The sequence below is a fragment of the Anomaloglossus baeobatrachus genome, chromosome 8, assembly GCF_048569485.1.
Source record: "Anomaloglossus baeobatrachus isolate aAnoBae1 chromosome 8, aAnoBae1.hap1, whole genome shotgun sequence".
NCBI lineage: Eukaryota > Metazoa > Chordata > Amphibia > Anura > Aromobatidae > Anomaloglossus > Anomaloglossus baeobatrachus.
In genome coordinates, this window is record NC_134360.1 from 151,503,360 (window position 1) to 151,526,616 (window position 23,257).

The 23,257-nt window shown below is 50.1% G+C and overlaps 1 protein-coding gene across 1 annotated transcript in view; it reads left to right on the forward strand.

Annotated features, from left to right (window-relative positions):
* Positions 1 to 23,257, forward strand: part of LOC142250051 (complement factor H-related protein 4-like) — a 605,766-nt gene that overhangs the window by 541,090 nt on the left and 41,419 nt on the right. Inside the window, exons 9-11 of the mRNA XM_075322112.1 lie at positions 2,027 to 2,206; positions 18,414 to 18,581; positions 18,678 to 18,872. Coding sequence (XP_075178227.1) covers positions 2,027 to 2,206; positions 18,414 to 18,581; positions 18,678 to 18,872 — 543 coding nt within the window. The remainder of the gene's footprint in view (positions 1 to 2,026; positions 2,207 to 18,413; positions 18,582 to 18,677; positions 18,873 to 23,257) is intronic.

Genomic DNA, 23,257 nt, shown 5'->3' on the forward strand with positions numbered 1-23,257 from the left:
AGTTCTTCAAGCGCAGCCCAAGGTACTGTTCTCTGCCACGATAGGCTCCAGCTGATCCCGGATAGTCGGCGGTCACCTCCGGTGCCTGTAAAAGTTTGTTAGTGAAGTGTCCCTAAGTTGCTGTGCAGAACCCGGGCCGAGCCTTCTGTTCCAAGCCATGGGCCCATGAAGAGAGAGTAACACAGTTGTCAGTACTCGGTGTTATCCTAAGCTGTGCCCAGGAAGGTTCTCTCTTAAGTTTGTTGGTTGCTCCTACTTCTACCCCATCTGGTGTCCGCCCCCCGGTGGTTGTCCTAGCGACTGGGAAGTCCCATACTTCGTGATGGCTGGCTCCCCTGTCTGCCCTAGCCCCACCCCCGGTGAGTAAGCCCCTGCTGTTGTGTGTGTGTTTTGTGAAGGCACCAGCAGGTTAACCCCCTCCTGACCCGGGATAGATATTACCCCATAAAAGTGGTGTAATATCCTGTGGCGCCTGAAGCCCAAGGGTGCCACATATGTGTGTGTATGTATGTACCCACACTGACTGCAAATCTTACAGGAGTTTTATAGTATTTAGAATTTAAAGTCTTGTAGAGGAACATTGAAATGTGATACTGCTAAAGTTATGTGTAAGTTGCTGCTGCTCTAATATTTACTTGACGACCGCGGGCAGTAATCTTACGTCCTCACGGTCATAGTGTTACTGCCCGCGGTCTGCTGCATGCAGCTTGCAGCGATTGGCGCACATCTCAACTGATTTTTACAGCTGAGACATGTGACTGCCAAGCACAAGCAAAATCGTTATCTGCCCGTGCCGTTTAACCCCCTGAAATGGCGCTGTCAGTATGTGACACAGCCATTATAATGTCATCGGCGGTAAACATTTACTCATGTAATCTTACGTGACTTCTAGTTGTCATGGTAGCACAGAGTCATGTGATGACTCCTGTAGCTCACATGACTCACTTCCTGCCTCACACAGCCGAGAGCTGGGTGAGACAGCTTGGGAGCATATCTGCTGTTCACAGCTGTGTAGCTGTGTTCAGCAGATATGGCAGAGTGATCAGACAGCTGATCCATATATTCCCCTAGGGGACCTAGTAAAATAAAAAAAAGGAAAAAAAAAAAGTTTTAAAAAATTAAAAAAAAAAAAAAACAAGCCTAAAAGTTCAAATCACCCCCCTTTCGCCTCATTGAAAATGAAAGGGTTAAAAAAAATATACGCAACTTTGGTATTGCCGCGTTCAGAATCGCCCAATCAATCAAAATATACAATCAATTAATCTGATCGGTAAACGGCATAGTGGCAAAAAAATCCAAACGCCCAAATTACATTTTTTGGTCGCCACAAATTTTGCGCTAAATGCAATACCAGGCGATTAAATCATCTGCACAAAAATCATACCGTTAAAAATATCAGCTCAAGATGCAAAAAATAAGCCAACACTGAGCCATAGATCCGGAAAAATGAGAACGCTATGGGTCACGGAATATGGTGTAAAACGTACGCCACTTTTTTCGGACAAACTTCTGATTTTTTTTAATCCCTTAGATAAAACCTAGACAGGTTTGGTGTCTATGAACACGCACCGACCTCAGGCATCACACCCACACATCAGTTTTACCATAGAATGAACACAGTGAATAAAATATCTCAAAAACAATAGTGCTATCACACTTTTTTTGCAATTTTTCCGCATTTGGATTTTTTTTTGCCATTTTCCAATACACTATATGGTAAAACTTATGGTTTCATTTAAAAGTAAAACTTGTTCTGCAAAAATCAAGCCCTCACATGACCATATTGACTGAAAAATAAAAAAGTTACGTCTCTCGGAAGAAAAATGGCGAAAAAAAACAACGGAAAGAGCAAAATCAGCCGGTCGTGAAAGGGTTAATCTATATTTATTTTCAAACTCGTGAACTAAAGCACATTGAACTAATTTCTGGCAGATTTATAGTAACAATCTGTTTTTCACACTTTCTGGGCTGTGCTTTGTACTCAATAACACATTACTTACCATTTTAATAATTATTTCTTTTCCAGGTTATTGTGTGTTAGAACAATCCACAATGCTTGCCAATAATGTTCATTACAATGAAAGCACAGTACTGGACAACGGACAAACAATCAGATTTCAATGTAATGACGAAATGACACCACAAAGGAGTCTAGAAGCCACATGTACATCAGGAAAGTTAGAATATCCAAAATGCACTGCTGCAAGTAAGTCTTCTATATTTGCACTTTATATCCACACAACACATTTATTACAGAAACCGGACTGTCTGTAAATAATTTTGTACTGACAACATAAATGGAAACAAAGAACAAAAGCAAATTCCAAAATTATTTAAGACATCAGACCAACTTTAGTGGATGCAAGAATTATCAGTGCACCATCAGCAGAATGTACCATCTTAATGAAATAACCAGTCTGGTCTCATAAATTGTTGGCAATTCTGATACCTAATAAAATTAATGAAATTTGATTTCAGACCTGCTGGTAGTTCTCCATGCAGCAGCGCTAGACGTGACCTTTCAGATTACCGTACATTGTGATGCTTAGATAACAGTAAGAAGGCTGCAGTATCTAGTATATTATATGTCTTCTATGGTGTTATACAGCCAGCCATTACTGGACTGCCCATCTGGAAGTTCTGACAAATATCAGATTATTCAGTGCCTGCATGTACCCTTGCCTGGAGGGGAAGAAAGTACATAACTTTTTATTGTACCCATGACCTCTTTATGTTGACATTTATTTCATAGCAGAGAACGTTTGGCTCTCAGCCGCATCACTCAGTTTCATATGACACAATCTTCTTTAATGAGGACCTTTCACTAGATTATTTTTTTTATTTAAAATAAGCACCTCCTCCAATTTGGGCTGCTCCACTAATGGGCATAGGTTGGCCCACGTACCCCAGGTCTTGATTCAGCAAGCAGGAAGGCATAAGGGGAGCAAAAACGTGTCGCGCACACACAGGAATCTCAGTAACATCAGGACAGATTAAGTGAAATCAAGATGGATGAATCCAAGCAAAAACACAAAAAGAACAGATTGAAAAGCATAGCAAACACAGGGCTAGAGTTCCAATCCCAATACACAGGTCTGAGTTCCATTGAGCCTTAAAAAAGTTTAGGGAGATGATGGCATTAGTCTACGCTGCGCAACTTGCAAAACATGTCAAGAACCACAACAAAGGTCAGCAGCCTTAGAAGAGGAAATTGGAGCCTGGGATACCTGGGACAGGTGTGTAGCAAAAATTATATTTACCAATAATTTACAGTATGCAAATTTTCCTTTTAACTATATGGGTGTCTACCACAAAACTTCTTTCTGGACATTTGCTTTTTCTATTCTATGATTTTGACCAATCATTACTTGACAACGTCATAGAGGGAAAAAAAACAAACACCCACAGAGAATGTCATTGCTGCAGCTTTGCTCAGCATGTTCTAAGAACGTCTGAGAACTGCATTCCCTCCTGCCATGAGACTGCTGCAATATAGCAGAGCAGCAGCAGCGCTGGAGCACCACAACACATTCGAAAAGCAACCCAGAGTATCAGCTGATTGATTGATTGGTCTCAGTGAGAGAAACAAAATTAGAATCTTGTAGTTCCGATACCTTTTAATGGCTAATTAAAATAAAATAAATGATGTTAAAGATCAAGCTTTCGAGACTCTTTAGGTCTCTTCATTAGGCATGGTATAACAAAGTATTTGAAGAAACACATATACGCAAACAGAGCAGAGGCATGGTATAATAACAGGACATTTAAATAAAAGGATATTAATTAGCTTTGATTAGTGCTTGTGAAAATTTTATTGTCCCAATATCAGAGGTCTGGTGCCCTCACAGTCTCTGGAGCAGACCCCTCAGATTCTGTAGTGAGTCATAAATCAGTAACAGTATGGATAAGCGGGTGCATAGGGGAACAGTATGGATAAGTGGGAGCATAGGGGTAACAGTATGGATATGTGGGAGCATAGGGGTACCAGTATGGATAAATGGGAGCATAGGGGGGACAGTATGGATAAGTGGGAGTATACAGGGAATAGTATGGATAAGTGGGAGCATTTGAGGGACAGTCTGGATAAGTGGGAGCATATAGTGTACACTGTTGTGAATATATTTTCCAGTTTGGGGCTCCCTCTTGTGGTCAGTGCTGGCGGTGCAGTTGATGTGTGGAAGGAAAGCCACACACCTGTGGTGGACTGGCAATCAGGTATTTCTGATTGGACTATATAACTGAGCAGTTTTCTCCTGTTACTTGCCAGTGCACAATGGATATCCTGTGTGTTAATGACATTCTGAATCCAGCCCTGCTCACTACCAGAACTCCTCTCCGATAAGTGGTCTTTGTACCCCTGCTTATTGTTTCCACTTTCTTGTTGTTTTTTCTGCTTTGATACTAATGCTTGATTTCTATTTCGTCTGTGTGGAATTCTTGGTGGAATTGCATCATTCCCTGCAGGGAGTGTCTGTATACTTAGCTCTTTGATTCCGCAATATGTTTTGCCATGCTTGGTATTAATTCAGTCCCTCATCTATATTAGTGTTTTTGGATTCCAGTAACAGTGTGCTGATATAATGGGGGAGAAGTTGTGTGACCTCAGGATTTTTTCCATATCAGGCGTGCTGGTATTTATTAGGGTTTTTACAGCTGTAGACAGTCGCTCCTTCCTATCCTTTCCTAAAAATATAGTTTGGGCCTCACCTTTGCTGAATCTGTTTTTTCTAGCTTTGTATTGTGTTTTCCTATATCACCGTAGTCTTTACATGTGGGAGGCTATCTATATCTTTGGGGATTGCTCCGAGGCAGATTAGCTTTCTTATATCTCTATCTGTAAGAATATTTAGTTCTCCGGCTGTGTCGAGATGACTAGGTCATCATAGGCTCATCCCATGGCTACTTTTTAGTTGCGTGTCAGGATTAGGTCTGCAGTCCGTTAAGGTTCCAGCCACTCTGTTACCTTTTCGGTTTCCGCATTTTTTGATCCTCCTCGGTCCCTGAATCATAACAGTACACTATTGATAATTGTGAGCATATGAGGGACAATATGGATAATTGGGAGTATATGGGGTACAGTACGTATAAATGGGAGCATAAGGCAATGTTCACACAGTGCATCTTTTCTAACTACAAAGATGCTTATTACAGATGTAAAAATATTTTTCAAGGCAGTATATCAATACTTAACACTAAATCTACCTTAATTAAATTCTAAAACAATTCCTTTATTATAGATACTTTAAAATCACAAAACTATCCCACACCGTGAGTGCATATGTACCGCCTCGCGGCCTCGGCTGCGACCGCCGAGCCGCTCGAGTCCGGGCTCGCGTGTGTTGGTGGCTCGAGCGCCTCTGGACCCAGGGGTCACGTCGCTCTGGAAGGGTGTAGTGCCGATGCACGCAGGGGTGGTGGAGTGATTGTTTTTGGGAAAGTTCGTGACGCCACCCACAGGTTGTGGTGATGGTGGACACCAAAGCTGCGGTAAAGGTACGGGGAATCCCGGGAGCGTTGTAGGGGCGCAGCTAGGTGTTGACCCCTCCGTGGGTAGGGGATGTTTGTCCCGGGGCCTGGTAGTGAAGGCCGGGGTGCAGGGGCAGGGTTGCGGTGCAGCGCAGTGCGGTGCCTGATGGCACTGGAGAGATCTTGGATCTCTGGCCTCTGGCGGTGGCTACTATCCGGACGGGTTGGGCTGTTGTCTTCAATCTGGACTTAGGTGGGAATGAACCCCTGAGGTCCAGACCGCAATCAGTTGATTTGACTATGGTGGTGGCTTATAGCCTAGTCGGGGTCTGAGTACCCTGCCTGGTGCTCCGGTATCCAGTTAGCTTCCCGGTTCGGTTTCGGCGGGCCACTACCCTGTCCCGGTCTCTTACGGTTCCGCTGGTCATATTCCCGGTCTCCTGCAGGCGGCCACTACCGTCTGCCTGCCTTACTTTTCTGGGGTCCCGGGCTCCTACTCAGGCCCCAAGCAGAACTGACTCCTCTCACTCTTTGCTCCTCAAACTCTCTCTCTCATCTCTACTTGTGTTTTCCCGCCTCAGGCCAGCAGACTCCTTGGAGGGCGTGTCTTTCCACCTGACTCCGCCCACCTGGTGTGCCTGTCTGACTCTGAGGGAGGCAATCAGGTCTTTTGGTTGACTGATGGTACCTTACTGGGGTGGGGGTGTATGTGGTGTGTGTAGTGACCTGTGACCCCTGGATGTCCAGGGCATCACATTCCCCCTTGGTTTAATGCAGACCGTCCGCGGGCTGCCCGTCCATCACCGGTTTTATTTTTCTGAAAAGATATAAACAGGTGAAAAACAGTCAAAAGCATTTTTTTCATTTCTTCCCTTACGGGAGGCACATCGCTTGAACTGTTACAAACGGGAAAATTTTTATTTATAACGGGGTACGGGTCCATGTCCTTCCGCTTTCCCCCCCAAGCAACCTGAACCTTGATGCTGCCCCTAAGAAAAGGGCAGCACCCATTTTCCCCAGTCCGGAAACAGGAACCTGGCCAGGCTACCCAAGCGGGAACGGGTACGGTGTTTCGCACCCGGCAGTCATTCAGAGGCCCCACATCCAAGGGGACACCTGACCCGGAGGATGGTCATCGGTTCTGTTGGTGACCGGACCCAGCCTGCTCTGCTGTGGGTCCCTCCTCCAATCAGCCTCTCCGGAGACTGGCAGTGGCGGGAAGGGCAGTTGGGCAATATTTACAAGTCCAATAGTTATTGGGTGGCTTGCGAGTTCTCAGCCTTGTCTTTAGGGAAAAGGGGACAACATCAGTCCCAACTGGGACGGGCACTTCAGCAGCCAACGGGCTACCATAAAATAAACTGTTGGTCCCAATGGGGACTTTCCTTTCTGCAACGGGGGTCCGCTGCCTTACTTGAGGTCACCTTCCTCATACTCTTCCTCCAGCTCCACATCAGGGCTGTACGGTGGGGGAGGGGACTGGGGCCGCCTAGGAACACTGCGGCTCGCCCTCCTCCTTACATCATAGGCAAACCAGCCCCTCTCCCCACAGTGGCGGGTATAGGTGACTAGCTCACCGGCCTTCAGGTCACGATCCGGGTGACCCAGGGGAAGATGATGGTAGACGTCCCGCCGGGAGAAGAAGATTTCGGCCTCTAGGCCCGGTTCGAAAATAAACCCCCATCCTCGTTGGGGGCAAAACTGCCGGACCTGGCCCTCATAGGTCTGGCCCCGCACCTGGTAGGTGGCATTCCAGAGGTTCTCATTTTCCCAGATGGGGCGGGCCAGTACTGCGGCCTTCTGCCTCTCACGGGCCTCAATCTTCCGGCCCGTCTGGTTCAGCTGCCACTCCCAGTATGGAGTGTCTGTATGCTCCTTCTGCGCGGGGGTCGGGCACAGTCGGCGCTCCCCATTGCTGGCCACGACCGGCACCATTGGTGTTGGGGAGCCCCGCTGAGTCGCGGCCTGTCTTGCTGCCTCACAGCGACAACCTCCCGCTGCCTCAGCCGAGGCCCGGAACTTGGGAGCGGCCAGCGTTACCTTCTGGGCCTCCTTCCGGTCAGCGCCCATCTTTTCCCTGGCCGGGAAGACTGCCGGGGCCAAGACCACCTTGAGCGCGGTCACTTCCGGGACCGGTGGCTTCACCTCGCGGATGGGCACCTCCCGGGGAATCTTCCACGGCAATGGGATCGGTGCTGGTGGTACGAAGGGCCGTCCACGGGCGGCGTCTGCAGGCTCATCCTCGTGGGCGGATGGGATGATCTCCACGGCCAGTGTCGGGGGCAGCGGACCGGTTGGAGGGGCGGTGGCAGCCGGTACGGGCGGCAGGGGAGCAGCAAGGTGAGCGGGAGCAGGCCGGGCCCCTCAGCCCCAGCGGCCGGTCCTTCAGGGACATAGGGACGTGGGTCGCTTACCCACTCCTCTAGCACTGTCTCCACCTCGCATTTCCGCACGGCCGTAGTTACTTCCTCCATCTCGGCCACCCACCTTTCCAGGAGGAATCGGACTTGGGCCTGTAGACGGCAGCACATCTGCGCTGTCCGGGCTTCCACCCACGCCGCGGTTCCCGGCGCGGGCTGCGGGGTTTCAGGGTTGCCGGACGGGTTAGACATCTTGCAGAGTGCTCGGGCTCCAGGGACAAGATGGATGCAGAATCCTGGTGTCCGTGCTTCTTATCCCCAAGATCACATGAGGCCAGCTCCTCGCCCGCCCCCCCTTGGTTTTTCTACAGCCCTTCTCTTTTTGGGGGCGGGGCTTCACTTTCACACCTTCACTGCTCGGGGAAGACGACCTGAGTGGGAAACTTTCGCGCCAAAGATGGCAGATCTTCAGATTTTTCAGCAGGACACCGCTAACGGGAACCACAAGGTGCACTTCTACTGGTAAGTAGACTGGTTCTATCCTGTTCGTGACACCAGAAGAATCGATGTGTACCGCCTCCCGGCCTCGGCTGCAACCACCGAGCCGCTCGGGACCGGGCTCGCGTGTGTCGGTGGCTCGAGCGCCTCCAGACCCGGGGGTCACGTCGCTCTGGAAGGGTGTAGTAGCGGTGCACGCAGGGGTTGTGGGGAGGTTGTTTTTGGGAAAGTTTGTGACGCCACCCACAGGTACGGGGAATCCCGGGAGCGGTGTAGGGGCGCAGCTAGGTGTTGACCCCTCTGTGGGTAGGGGATGTTGGTCCCGGGGCCTGGTAGTGAAGGCCGGGGTGCATGGGCAGGGTTGCGGTGCGGTGCCTGATAGCACTGGTGTACTCATGATTAAACCACACAGAATCACTGGTAAATCAAACGGGGTGACGAACGGGGCCCGGCTGCAGTTTCTTTAGATCGGTTGGTAATGTCCGCTTTTCTCCTGCACCTTTATGTGATTTTGGCTACCGTGCCTGGGCACTGGTAGCCCGCTCCCCGGCGTGTATGTGTCGTAGGAGCCCGTTTGCCCGCAGACGCTGGCCCTTGGATCTCTGGCCTCTGGCGGTGGCTACTATCCGGACGGGTTGGGCTGTTGCCTTCAATCTGGACTTAGGTGGGAATGAACCCCTGAGGTCCAGACTGCAATCAGTTGATTTGACTATGGTGGTGGCTTATAGCCTAGTTGGGGTCTGAGTACCCTGCCTGGTGCTCCGGTATCCAGTTAGCTCCCCGGTTCGGTTTCGGTGGGCCACTACCCTGTCCCGGTCCCTTACGGTTCCGCTGGTCGTATTCCCGGTCTCCTGCAGGCGGCCACTACCATCTGCCTGCCTTACTTTTCTGGGGTCCCGGGCTCCTACCCAGGCCCCAAGCAGAACTGACTCCTCTCACTCCTTGCTCCTCAAACTCTCTCTCTCTCTCATCTCTACTTGTGTTTTCCTGCCTCAGGCCAGCAGACTCCTTGGAGGGCGTGTCTTTCCGCCTGACTCCGCCCACCTGGTGTGCCTGTCTGACTCTGAGGGAGGCAATCAGGTCTTTTGGTTGACTGATGGTACCTTACTGGGGTGGGGGTGTATGTGGTGTGTGTAGTGACCTGTGACCCCTGGGTGTCCAGGGTGTCACAAATACACACAAGCAAAACAAAACCACAAACTTGGACTCTTATCAGGCCACAATGAATGACTCTTTTATCTTTTTTTAGAGTCACTGGATTTTTTTGTATTATCTATCTATAACGGGGCAGATAGTCTATATGCACCTTAGAGTACCTTAGGGAGCGTGTAACGTACGTTATATCTCCATTGATAGGTAGCGTACAGAGTTGGTATTGGGTGCATATAGACTATCTGCCACGTTATAGATAGATAATACCAAAAAAATCCACAGTGACTCTGTGAAAAAAGAAAAAAGTCATTCATTGTGGCCTTATAAGAGTCCAATTTTGTGGTTTTGTTTTGCTTGTGTGTATTCACTCACGGTGTGGGATGGTTTTGTGATTTTAAAGTATCTATAATAAAGGAATTGTTTTAGAATTTAATTAAGGTAGATTTGGTGTTAACTACAAAGATGCAGCATTTTTGACCCCAAAAAACGCACTCACGGCAAAAATGCATCAAAATTCGCATGCGTATTTGCCGTATTTTTACCACAATTTGCCCAATGCGTTTTTTTTTAAGTCAAATCTATTGACTTGATGGGTTCAAAAATGCTGGGAAAATACAAAAAGAATTGACTTGCAGCATCTTTGCTGCATCTTCAAAAACGGAGTTGACTCGCCCACTCCAGGGCTATGGGACACCCGGTGCCGGGCCGGACTAGTCTGGGGGACGTCAGTGGTGGCGGGGCCCGACTCTGTGGCCCTGGTGGGTGTCAGTTTTTTAAGGCTGGTGACTTGGGAGCAATTAAAGTATTTGTTTCGTGACGCCACCTGTGGTCTGCGGCTATTAAGCCGCCGCTGCTGTGTGAGGCCTCCGGGGTGATGATACGGCAGCAATGGTGGTACTGCTCCCCAACAGTCTCTTTACCTTCTCCTCTTTTACTTTAGGAACAGTCCAATCCTGGGAGACCGTCACAGGTGGTGAAGGGGATCCGGTCGGCCTGGAAGTACTTGGGGTGATCTTTCTGGCCAGCTGAGTATGAGGCATACTCCTGTTCCTTTCTTTACTACGATAGGACCCTGCTTCTCTGGATCCAGCAATGGCCCTCTTTGCTGCTGGGACCGGTGGCACGTCCCTTTCCCTCTGTGGTAGGCTGCGCAGGCCCTCTCTGGTGCTTCTCTGCTGGAGTCCACACCGGGCCCTGATGCTGCAGCTGTACCTTCGGGCTGTTTATGAGCCAGGTGCTTGCAGCTCTCCTGCCCTTCGGATTCGGCTACCAGGGAGTATTTTAAGCCCTGGTGGCCACAGACTCCGATGTCCGAGTCTCTTCTCTGCCTCTCTGCTACTCCTGCTTCCCTGGGCCAAGCTGTTCCAGCTCCAGGCCCCAGATCCACAGGACAGCACACTCTGCGTCTGCTTCCTTTCATTTCTCTCTACAGACTGAACACTACTTCCTCCCTCAGGTCAGACTTAAGGAATGCTCCCTGGAATTCCAGGTTCAGAGCTCCCCCTGCTGGCTGGAGGGAGAACTGCATTGGATGTTAAACTTGCTGGCCAATGGACCTCCCAATTACCTCCAGGCTCAGCATTAACCCTTTGGGAGGGCAATGCTGTTGTGGCGACCAGATCCTGGGGCGCCACACTCCCCCTTAGTTAAATTCAGTACTTCCGGACTGTAGAAAACAAAACAAGACATACATGTTACAACCTTAAACAACTATAAGAGTCCAGTGTGGCTCCCTGCCAGGTGTCCATTACACTGCTCCATGGGGAACCGCCGCGATAAAACCCCCAACGTAGGCTCTGGGCGTGCGTCAGAGCATTGATGACCCCACTCTATGCACGCCGGACGGGTTTTTCTTCAGGGGTTGCTGAGCACACTGATGCTAACTATGTACAGCTAGGTGTTGGCCACCCATAGTCCAGTGGCCCAATTGTCCATTTTCTCAACCAAAAAAAACATTTTATACACAACATTACAGACATTTCACATAACTATTTACATTCTAATAAGTACTCTTTCTTTTTACTCTCTATACCTTGGAGGGGGCTCTCCCCGAGTGCTGCATTGGGACCTGCGTAGCTCTGGTTTCTGCCCCTGACTACTTGGTGTGTCTTCTATCTCAGCACTACAGGTAGGCCTAACCCTGATAGGTATGCGTGATGATTGCCTACGTGGTCTGAGAGTCGCCAAGGGTATGACAGGTTCACCACTGACAGGGGGTTGATTCTCCTGTTCCACTGCTGGCGTGTCATCTCGTGTTGGAGCGGACGGTTCTTTAGGTGGATCTGAAACCTCTTCTGTTTCTGGCTCGACCAACTGCGGGAACGTCAACACTGGTACCACTATGGCATGGTTTATTCGGGTCCAAGTTTTGGGGAATTTTCCAAGGATTGTTTGGATCATCTCTTCCTCTTTTTCTGGACTTTGGGGACTTTCTTGTACTTCTTCTACTTCTTTTTGGGTTCTGCACCGTTCGGGGCACGCTTTCAGGCGGTCTCGAGAAACTGCTTGATAGGTCTTGCCTTCATCTTTGCTTATGAGGCATACCTTACTATTGTCAAAGTTGGAGGGGATAATGGTGTAGGGTTCATTCTCCCACTGATCATCTAATTTATGCGCCCTCCGCTTTTTCTTGAGGACCTGTTCTCCAGGTGCTAAGAGAGTTGCTGGAGCTGTTTGATTGTAATGCTGCTCTTGTCTCGTTCTTGCTTGGGACAGGCTCCTTTCTACGCATTCCTGGACCTTGCAGTACTGCTGTTGTCACTCTGTATCCCAATCTTCTATCTCCTGAACCGCTTCAGGTGACACAGTCCCCATCTCAAAGTCTACAGGTAACTTGCCAGGTCTTGCTCGCATCAGATAAGCAGGGCTGCAGTTGGTCGAATTTACTGGGATATGGTTGTACAGGTCTACCAGATCTGGTAACTTCTCTGGCCATTGGTTTCTTTCTTCCAGAGGTAGAGTTCCTCTCCTATCAATAACCACATGGTTCATCTTCTCGCACAATCCATTGGTTTGGGGGTGGTACGGTGTGGTTCTGATTTTCTTACAACCGTACATGTTACAGAACTCTTGGAACACTTCTGCCTAGAATGCAGGACCTTGATCAGTCAGTACCCTTTCAGGGTAACCGTGAGGTCGACAAAAGTATGCCTGAAATGCTCTAGCTGCTGTTCTGGCTGTCTGGTCCTTCACGGGCACTACTACCAGGAAACGAGAGTAATGGTCCACAATGGTGAGGGCGTACACATAGCCTGACTGGCTTGGTGTTAACTTCACGTGGTCCAGGGCCACCAACTCCAGGGGCTGCTTCGTGACAATTGGCTGTAGGGGAGACCTCTGGCTGGCATCATCTTTCCGCCTCAGGTTACACGGACCACAGTCTCGGCACCACTTCTCGACTGTCTTTCTCATGTGCACCCAGTAGAACCGATCACGGAGTAGGGTCTCCAAATTCTTCCACCCGAAGTGTCCTGCGTTATCATGATAAGCTGCTAGGACCATTGGAGCATCCCTCTGTGGGACCACTATCTGCCAGACGAGTTCATTCGTTCGCCAGTTGACATATCTCTTGCAGAGCTTGCCTTGGTATGTGAACAGTCGTCCCCTCTCCTTCCACAGCTGCTGGGCTTCTTCTGGAGCATCTGAACCAAGATGGGTCTCAGCTTGTGCTAGCTTTTCTTTGACCAATCGCATGGCCGGGTCACCGTTCTGTGTCTCTTCCCAATTATGGTGGAGTAATGGGTTGACCGAGACCTCGTGCTGGCTCGAGCGCTTCACTCCTACAGCATGCTCACACTGGGAAACACCTTGGTGATGGAAAGCCGGTAACTCTATCTCTTCGAGTTCATCCAGGTCTTCTCCAGACTCGGGTAAGTGAGGCATTCTGGACAGCGCATCAGCATTGTTATTCTTCTTGCCAGCTCGGAACTTGATGGTAAAGTCAAAGTTAGACAGCCGGGCCATCCATCGCTGTTCCAACGCACCTAACTTGGCTGCTGCCAGATGTGTCAACGGATTGTTGTCCGTGAAGATGGTGAACTTGGCCGATGCCAGATAGTGCTTGAAGCGTTCAGTCACTGCCCAAACAATAGCGACGAACTCTAGCTTGAAGGAACTGTAGTTTTCTGGGTTCCTTTCTGTGGGCCGAAGCTTCCTACTGGCGTAAGCTATCACCTTCTCTCTGCCTCCCTGCACCTGGGACAGAACTGCTCCCAGGCCCACATTGCTGGCGTCTGTGTACAGTACAAACGGCTGGCTGTAGTCAGGGTAGGCCAGAATTTCTTCTCCCGTGAGAGCCCCTTTCAGCCGGACAAAGGATGTTTCTATTTGGCTGCTCCATTCAAATGGAGGGCTCTGCTTCTTAGCCTGCTTTGGCTGGCCCACCAGGAGATCTTGAAGGGGCGCTGCTATCTTTGTGAAACCATCAATGAACCTTCGGTAGTAGCCCACCAGCCCAAGGAACTGCCGCACCTCCTTTACCGTGGTGGGTCTTGGCCAGTCCTTGATTACGGTGACTTTCTCCGGATCAGGTGCCACACCTTCTGCGCTGACCACATGACCCAGGTACTGTACCTTTGGCTTCAAGAGGTGACATTTGGACGGCTTTATCTTCAGGCCATATTCTGACAAGGACTCAAACACTTCTGCTAAGTGCCTCAGGTGGTCTTCATAAGTCTTGGAGTAGACTATGACGTCATCCAGGTACAACAGCACGGTTTCAAAGTTGTGGTGGCCCAAGCAGCACTCCATCAACCTTTGGAATGTCCCTGGGGCGTTGCAGAGCCCGAATGGCATACAGTTGAACTCGCAGAGGCTCATTGGCGTCGTGAATGCAGTCTTCTCCTTGTCCGCCTCTGCCACGGGAACCTGCCAATACCCACTGGTGAGATCCAAGGTGGAGAAATAGTTGGCTGACTTTAAGGCTGTTAGTGACTCCTCTATTCTGGGTAGTGGATAAGCATCTTTATGTGTAATGCGGTTAATTTGTCTGTAATCTACGCACATTCTCATTGTACCATCTTTTTTCTTTACGAGCACTAGTGGAGCTGCCCAAGGTCTACAGCTATCTCTGATAACCCCAGCCTCCTTCATTTCCCATAACATTTCTTTGGCACGCTGATACTGTGCTGGGGGTACAGGGCGGTATCTCTCTTTAATGGGATGATGATCACCCGTGAGGATTTGATGTTTAACCCCTTTTACCTGTCCAAAATCTAGGGGGTGTTTGCTGAAGACCCGCTCGTACTCCTGTACCACCCGGTAAACCCCATGCTTTTGGTGTGAGGGGGTGGAGTTGGTGCCCACATGTAATTTTTGGCACCAGTCTTCCAGCTGCCCCTTGGAGCCATTGTCTTCCGCCTGGTCGGACGGGATCAAGGGTTCCACTGCTTTGATGGTGTTGTTACTGACAGTGTACAGTTTTGCTACAGTGGCGTACCGGGGCAATTTGGCTTCCTCCTCCCCACAATTCAGGACACGGACGGGCACTCTCCCCTTGCGGACGTCTGCTACCCCTCTGGCTATCAGGACTCCAGGCCTACTGTCTAAATACACCGGTTCTACCAAGGCATGGTAATCCTGACCCTTGAGGCCTATTGCTGCCCGACACCATATCAACATTTCACTTCTTGGGGGTATTGCAATGGGGAGGGGGTCACTTACCCTCACACTGCCAATTTCTCCTCCGGCCAGCTCTACCTGCTGCCTCCTCATCAGGGCTCTGATCTCCCTCTGTAGGGCACGCTGCTGCCCGGAGCTGGCAGTTTCAGACGCCTGTTGCAACAAAATTATCACTTCGGCAATACAATTTTCTATCACATTTGTACCAATGGTTAGCAGTGGGTCAGATTCTTTGCGATCAATATCTACAATTATCATCCCCTGACATGGCAATTCTACCCGCCCCACTTTAATGGTTACTTCTTTATACCCAATTTGAGGTAAGGGCTGACCATTACCGGCCACAATTGTTAAATCATCATCTGGGCCATGGTCAATGTCTGAATCAGCCCAATATCTTTTGTACAGTTTATAAGGGATGGTTGTTACCTGGGACCCCGTATCCAGGAGGGCATTCAAAGGGATCCCATCCAGCACAATAGGAAGGACCGGGCTTCCTCCCACATACTTGCTGCGACTGGGGGTTGAGCCGGGCTTCCTTACACCTGGGGGTTGGCTCCTGGCCCCAGGCTCGGCCCATTTAAAGGACAGTGTCTTGCAATATGGCCCGCCTGACTGCAGCGGCGGCAGATCGGTTGTCCCGTTGAGTCATACCGGTCTGTATCTTTTCCTCGGGTCGGCGGAATCCTCCTCTGTCGCATCCATGGGACGTCATCTGGGCTGGAGGCCAACTCGATTCTTGCAGGCGATGGGGTCACTTGTAGAGACTGCACGGTCTTGGCAAGAGCAGCTACAGTCTTGGTCAGCTCCTGGACCTGCTGTCTGAGCTCTGCAGTGGGATCCTTATCCAGGGACTGCGCCTCAGCCCCTGCAGCGGCTCGTGTTGCAGGCACCACCCCGGGGTACGTGATAGCAAGAGGCCGGAGGGGTACTGGGTCATTCGGTGTAGATTCTCTCAGTACCCGGATGGCCTGGTCCTTAAACTTTGCAAAGTCCAGAGCAGGGTTCTGCAGGACCATGATACGCAGCTGGGTCCTGTGGGCATCTGACAGGAGCCCCTCTACGAACTGCTCAGTTAGGAGTTTGTCTTCTTCACGTACACTCTCTGGGTCCACCTGTTTAACTGCTTTCAGGGCCTCCTGCAAGTTTAAGGCATAGTCCCTTATGCTGTCTGTGGCCCGTTGTTTGCACCCAAAGAATCTCATCTTTATTTCTGCTGCGGTGCGGGTGTCAAAAGTACTCTTTAGCTTGGCCAGTATCTGGGTTGCTGTCCCTTTATCTGTATCAGGCCAGGACTTCACTTCACGCTGGGCCGCGCCGGCTAGCTGCCAAATTAATATGCCCACCTTCTGGCTCTCAGTCAGCGGATACACCCGGAACAAGCTGTGCAGCCTTTCTCTGAAGTCGCTCAAGGTATGGGACTCCCCGGAGTATTGCGGCAGCCATTCTGCTCCCGGGATGTACGGCATTGTGATCGGCATTACCGGTGCTACAGCGGGGGCTGGAGCGACGGCGACTGGGATTGCTTCGGCTGGTGCTGCGGCGTCTCGGGCTATGGCAGCCACCTGCCCTCCCTCCGAGTCGGACATCTTCCTCCCCCTTAGTGAACCTTACCAGGCTCCGTTCACTTTTCAAATTCCCTTCTGGGTCGCGCGGGGTTAACGGCGCTCTGCTCTGATGGCGCGCTCCCTTCGCGCTCTTTGTCAGGCATGCCCCCCTTCTTCCTGCCCTCGGCGAGGCTAATGGCGGCGGCAGTTTGCAAACAGTAACACAGTCTTTTAAGCACAGTTTCTGCAGGCGCACAGTACCCGGTGGGACCGGGCACGAAATCCTGTTTGTGACGCCAAAAGTTGACTCGCCCACCCCAGGGCTATGGGACACCCGGTGCCGGGCCGGATTTGTCCGGGGGACGTCAGTGGTGGCGGGGCCCGACTCCGTGGCCCTGGTGGATGTCAGTTTAATATGGCTGGTGACTTGGGAGCAATTAAAGTATTTGTTTCGTGACGCCACCTGTGGTCTGCGGCTATTAAGCCGCCGCTGCTGTGTGAGGCCTCCGGGGTGATGATACGGCAGCAATGGTGGTACTGCTCCCCACAGATGGAGCGAAGCCCCGGGGTCACTGTTAGTGCTCGTGAAAGTCTATGGTGTTGTGTGGCTAACACGGTGGAAGGCCGACAGGCAATGAAAGAACCAGGCACAAACAACAGTCTCTTTACCTTCTCCTCTTTTACTTTAGGAACAGTCCAATCCTGGGAGACCGTCACAGGTGGTGAACGGGATCCGGTCGGCCTGGAAGTACTTGGGGTGATCTTTCTGGCCAGCTGAGTATGAGGCCTACTCCTGTTCCTTTCTTTACTACGATAGGACCCTGCTTCTCTGGATCCAGCAATGGCCCTCTTTGCTGCTGGGACCGGTGGTGCGTCCCTTTCCCTCTGTGGTAGCCTGCACAGGCCCTCTCTGGTGCTTCTCTGCTGGAGTCCACACCGGGCCCTGATGCTGCAGCTGTACCTTCGGGCTGTTTATGGGCCAGGTGCTTGCAGCTCTCCTGCCCTTCGGATTCGGCTACAGGGAGTATTTTAAGCCCTGGTGGCCACAGACTCCGATGTCCGAGTCTCTTCTCTGCCTCTCTGCTACTCCTGCTTCCCTGGGCCAAGCTGTTCCAGCTCCAGGCCCCAGATCCACAGGACAGCACATTCTGCGTCTGCTTCCTTTCACTTCTCTCTACAGACTGAACACTACTTCCTCCCTCAGGTTAGACTTAAGGAATGCTCCCTGGAATTCCAGGTTCAGAGCTCCCCCTGCTGGCTGGAGGGAGAACTGCGTTGGATGTTAAACTTGCTGGCCAATGGACCTCCCAATTACCTCCAGGCTCAGCATTAACCCTTTGGGAGGGTAATGCTGTTGTGGCGACCAGGTCCTGGGGCGCCACATAGTCAAGATACAGACAAAAAAAAGATGCACTGTGTGGACAGCAAAATGCAAATCTCATAGACTTTGCTGGGGAAGGAAATACATGCATTTTGGTGCAACTTTGTGACCTTAAAAATGCACCAAAATGCAATAAAAGATGCACTGTGTGAACATAGCCTAAATGGGACCAGTGTCCATGCAGATATCTGGGATCAATTCCAGGCGAGAACTGTTTTGTTTTTTTTTATAAACCCAGTTGGTCCCTGGGTATCTGCGGCTCCACCCGTCACTACTTTTAACCAACCAGAAATTAGCCCTGCAATCAACAACTGGCAATACAAATGCCTCAAAAGGAAAAAACACACTTTTCTAGTTCTGGCTGATTTAAATTTCATTATTACTTTTTAGGAGGCTGTGCTGCTCCAGAAATCTTAAATGGACGCCTGAAAACTCCAAAAGACAGTTATGACTCGGGCGATTATGCAGAATTTGAGTGCAATGACGACTATGTAAAAAATAGTCTTAAAGGTCCTAAATGTGAAAATGGTGAATGGATTGATCAGCCAGTATGTTACAGTAAGTGCAATGGACTTTTAGAAACATTAGATGTGTGGTGAAAAAATTAAAACAATTTGTTTTTTGTTTCTTATCTCCTTCTGAACTTTTTCTTAGGTCCATGCAAAGTTTCGTCAAAGGCTCTTACTGACAGCAACATTCATCTTCTTTCATCTGATATTGATAAGAGTTATACACACGGCACAGAATTAGAGGTTTCCTGCAAGACAGGATACAGACGACCAAATCAACCAACTTTCCTTATTGAATGTAATAATGGGAAATTTATGTATCTGCGATGCTTCTCTGGAAGTAAGAATATTTTATTGCTTCTTGTTACAAAAAATAAAAAATGTAAAAGTTAAAGGGAACCTGTCACCAGAATTTTCGCTATTAAACTAAAAGAATCCCCTTCTATAGCTCCTGAGCTGCATTCTATAAAGGTTCATCTTGTTACTGGCCCCTCTTTCAGACCTAAATAACAACTTTATAAAATATTACCTTTTGCTATGGTAATGAGGTCTGTTGGCCCCGGGGGGCGGGCTGTATTTCGTCTGTTATCCCCCTCCTGCCGCTGTTCGCCGTCCCCCAGTGTTAATTTACATAGATTAGGCCGCCACCCTCATCTTCCGCAGTGTCTTGCGCATGCGCAGTGGTACAATCGCGGGACTTAGCACTGTTTTCAAAACACGAGCGCCGGTGATGTTATGCGCAGGGGCGAGATTATGGGCAGCACTGTGAATGTCATCACCAGCGTCATTCAAGTACCTTTCCATAATCTCGTGCCCGCGCTTTTACCTCTGCCTCTACCGTTATGCGCTTGCGCTGGCCATTGCTTATTTTTATCATCCTTGTATACCTTTTTTGAAAACAGTGCTTAGTCCCGCGATAGTGCCACTGCGCATGCACGAGACTCCCGGAGCACTGCGGAAGATGAGGGCGGCAGCCTCATCTATGTAAATAAACACTGGGGGATGGCGAACAGCGGCAGGAGGGGGGATAACGGACGAAATACAGCCCGCCCCCGGGGCCAACAAACCTCATTACGATAGCAAAAGGTAATATTTTATAAAGTTGTTATTTAGGTTTTAAAGGGGGGCCAATAGCAAGATGAACCTTTATAGAATGCAGCCCATGAGCTGCAGAAGGGGATTCTTTTAGTTTAATAGCGAAAATTCTGGTGACAGGTTCCCTTTGATGACATTTTAACACATTTCTTATTATTCTTATGCTTTTCCCTATTTGACAAAAATAAGTTTACTCTATGACCCTATTATCAGTCTGAATTTTTGCATCTCAGCTGATAAGTTCTTATTGTTGCAAAAGGCATCAACTACACATAGTCTCCAATTCATCAACACTTTTATGCCTAAAGAGTGTCCAAAAAGCTTTTAAAAGTTGCAACATTTTGGCACATCTCAGAGTTGCTCCAAAATACTTATACTGCAAAGCAAAGAGTTATGAATCTTTTTATCTCTGCTGAGATAAAGTGGTAAGAGCATAGAATAATCAATTAGTATTCGCTGAAATATTTATTTGTGGCAGGGCGCAGGACCAGAGATTTAGCTATCAGAATTTAGATGCTGAAATTAACAACAGTAACAATGCAGTGACATGACAAGAATCTGCATAGCTAACCATATGCTAAATACAGTGGAACCTTGAACCTTGTTAACGAGAACAATCCGTTCTGGGAGTGTGCTTGTTAACCATATTACTCGTTCAGCAAAGCAAGATTTTCCATAGGAAATCATTGCAATGCAGACAATTCGTCCCATTCAGGTCCCCTATAGTGTCATTCCACACACGTACAAACACGTACAAGCACGTACAAACAGGCACAAACACACACACACAAACACACACAAACACACAAGCACGAACGCACACGCACATATTATGCTCACCTTACCTTCCGTTCCATCGCCGGTCTCCTGGGACTTGCTGTTCACCAGAACGGGCTGTGTATCGGGTTACCATAATGGCGAGGGAGGAACTTCCACTGCCAGAGCGCTGACGTCAAAGGCAGGAGCCGCTTGCCTCTGATTGGCCAGCGCGCTGCCATTGAGTAGCGTCTGACAGAGGAACTTCCTGCTTCTTCGCTATGGTTGCCGATGCACAGCCTGGAGTGGAGCGGCAAACTACAGGACCCAGGAGGCCGGCGATGGAACTGAAGGTAGACATATTATGCTCACCTTACCTTCTGTTCCATCGCCAGCCTCCTGGGTCTTGTAGTTCGCCGAGAGGACGTCGCAATGAGCCGGCGGACAAAAAGAACCATGAGGTGGAACGGAAGGTAAGGTGAGCATAATACTGTATGTGTGTGTGCGTGTGTGTTTGTGTGTGTTTGTGTGCGTGTGTGTATGTGTGTGTTTGTATGTACTGCAAGTGCGGGTCAGAGCGCGGTGGATGTACGGAACCGGAAGTGTGTGCTGTGAGGATTTTGCTCATACAGCAAAGCTTTCTCGTAAACCGGATTACAAATTATCAGAAAGCTTTGCTTGTTAAGCGAAATTCTCGTTAAGTGAGTTACTCGTTAAGCGAGGTTCCACTGTAGTTGCAAGTCAAATTTATGTATGAGATAGAAAGGATGATTTTCTATAAAATGAAGATTGTCTCATGCTCAAAGCTGTAGTGAATGGTGAGATATAGAGCTTGAAAGTCAAAAGATCAAAACATTGTTACCCTTTTGTTTTAGTGTGCATACACAGCTCTGAAACATTCCCATTTGTACTTACATAACCAGCTTTGTCACTTTCAGTTACAGTTACATACACAGCTCTGCTTTATGCACAGTGACACAAACACACAGTTTTGTTACATACACAGTTACACTTACATACACACAGCTCTGCTCCATGCACAGTTACACCTACATACACATAGCTCTGCTACATGCACAGTGACACTTACACACAGTTTTGCTACATACACAGTTACACTTACATGCACACAACTCTGCTACATGCACAGTTACACTTTACATACACACAGCTCTGCTACATACACAGTTACACTTACATACACACAGTTCTGCTACATACAGAGTTACACTTATGTGTCGCCCTGGGCAAGCCAGGGGTCACGGGTCACAACACCACCACACCCCACACTCCAGGTAGGCACATCACAGCTAACCAGAAATCCTTGTTGCCTTCCTCCAGAGACTGATGATTCACACCAGGAGGGTGGGCCAGGCGGTTGGCTCCGCCCACCAAGGAGATCACAGCTCTGGAGGCAGGAAGTACCAGGCAGTACAGTCAGGGAGGAGGAAGTGGAAGGAGTGGAGGAGTATCCCAGGCAGGGCTTGAGTAAACAACAGAGAAGTGAAAGTGGAGGAAAGAAGAGTAGTAAAGGAGGAAAGCAAGAAGTGGTGACAGAGCAGAGAGTGTGCAAAGCCTGAAGGGTCCAGCTTTGTGGAGGGCCAGAACAGCAAGGTCAGCGACGGCGGTGACTGTCTGGAGGGGGACCGTTTGGAAGTTCCTGGAAGGACCCCGTTGGCTGTGTGCCCGGTGGCCTGGAGCAGTGTTCCGAAGGACAGTCAGCACCAAGGCAGGGGCCTCTCGGACCCCGGCAAGGCTAGGAGTCGCCAAATTTGCCGAATCCGTCAGTGAAGGGGACGTAGATCCCCCAGCAACCAAGTCCCGATTGAAGGCAACAGCTCAACCTGAAGCAGAGAGACACCGCCACCGCCAAGGCACCAGTTTCTCAGGGCCAGCGCCTGCGGGCAAAGTGTAGAGCTCCTCCGGCCCAGATTGTAGTCGGGGAGCGGGTAACCGGAGGGAATCCACCGCTACCACAAGTCAACCATAGGTGCAAGGAAGAGGGACATCACCGTCACCTACCGGGAGTGCAGGTGCAGCCGTCTGTGGGACCGTCCTACCAGCCGTTTGGTTTACCGTACAAACTGTGTCCGTGTCTCAGGCTGAGTGAGTACCACAGTGCCGCAAGGCACAGCGCTGCCCCCGCGTCCCTGCGCCCACCAGGCCCCGCACCTCACAAACCATCACCGGGCCCCGGGATCACCCACCCCTACCCACGGAGGGGCAACACAACACCTGGCTGCTCCCCATCACCATCCCCGGGATCCCCATCCAGAGCAGCGGTGGTGAAATCACCACAACCGTGGGTGGCGTCACGAACTATAACAATCCCCCACACCCAACCAACAATCCCCTTTCACTCACGGGCGAGGAGTGTCGCTCGAGAAACCCTGGGATCCGGCCCACAGCTCGAGCCACCACTGAGGAGCTGCCGGACCCGAGCAGAAGGGGTGAGCGCGGTGTGCTGACACCCTCCTCCCCGCCCGCGACAACTTGGCGTCACGAACAGGATCTTACCGCTCTGCCGTCTGGTAGAGGTGCGCCTTGTTACCGCCGGAGGTATCCGGCAGGAAAATTTCAGAAGCCGCCATCTTTGGCGCGAAAAGTTCCCGCTCGAGCGTCTTCTCGAGCAGTAGAGGCGCGAAGGCCAAAACCCCGCCCCGAGAGAGGAGGGGCCGGAAAGAGCTAAGGGAGACGGAAACAAGATGTCTGCGCCCGACGGAGCCGCTGGAGGAGCGGTGGTCGCAGCCGCAGCGGCACCCGCGGATGGGAATGGACCTGCCCAGGTCCCGGCCGTACCGGCGGGAGGTGCCGTGGCCCCCACGCTCGCTCAGGTCATGCCGTTTTCCTTGCCCTATGCGCCCAGAGCTGCCT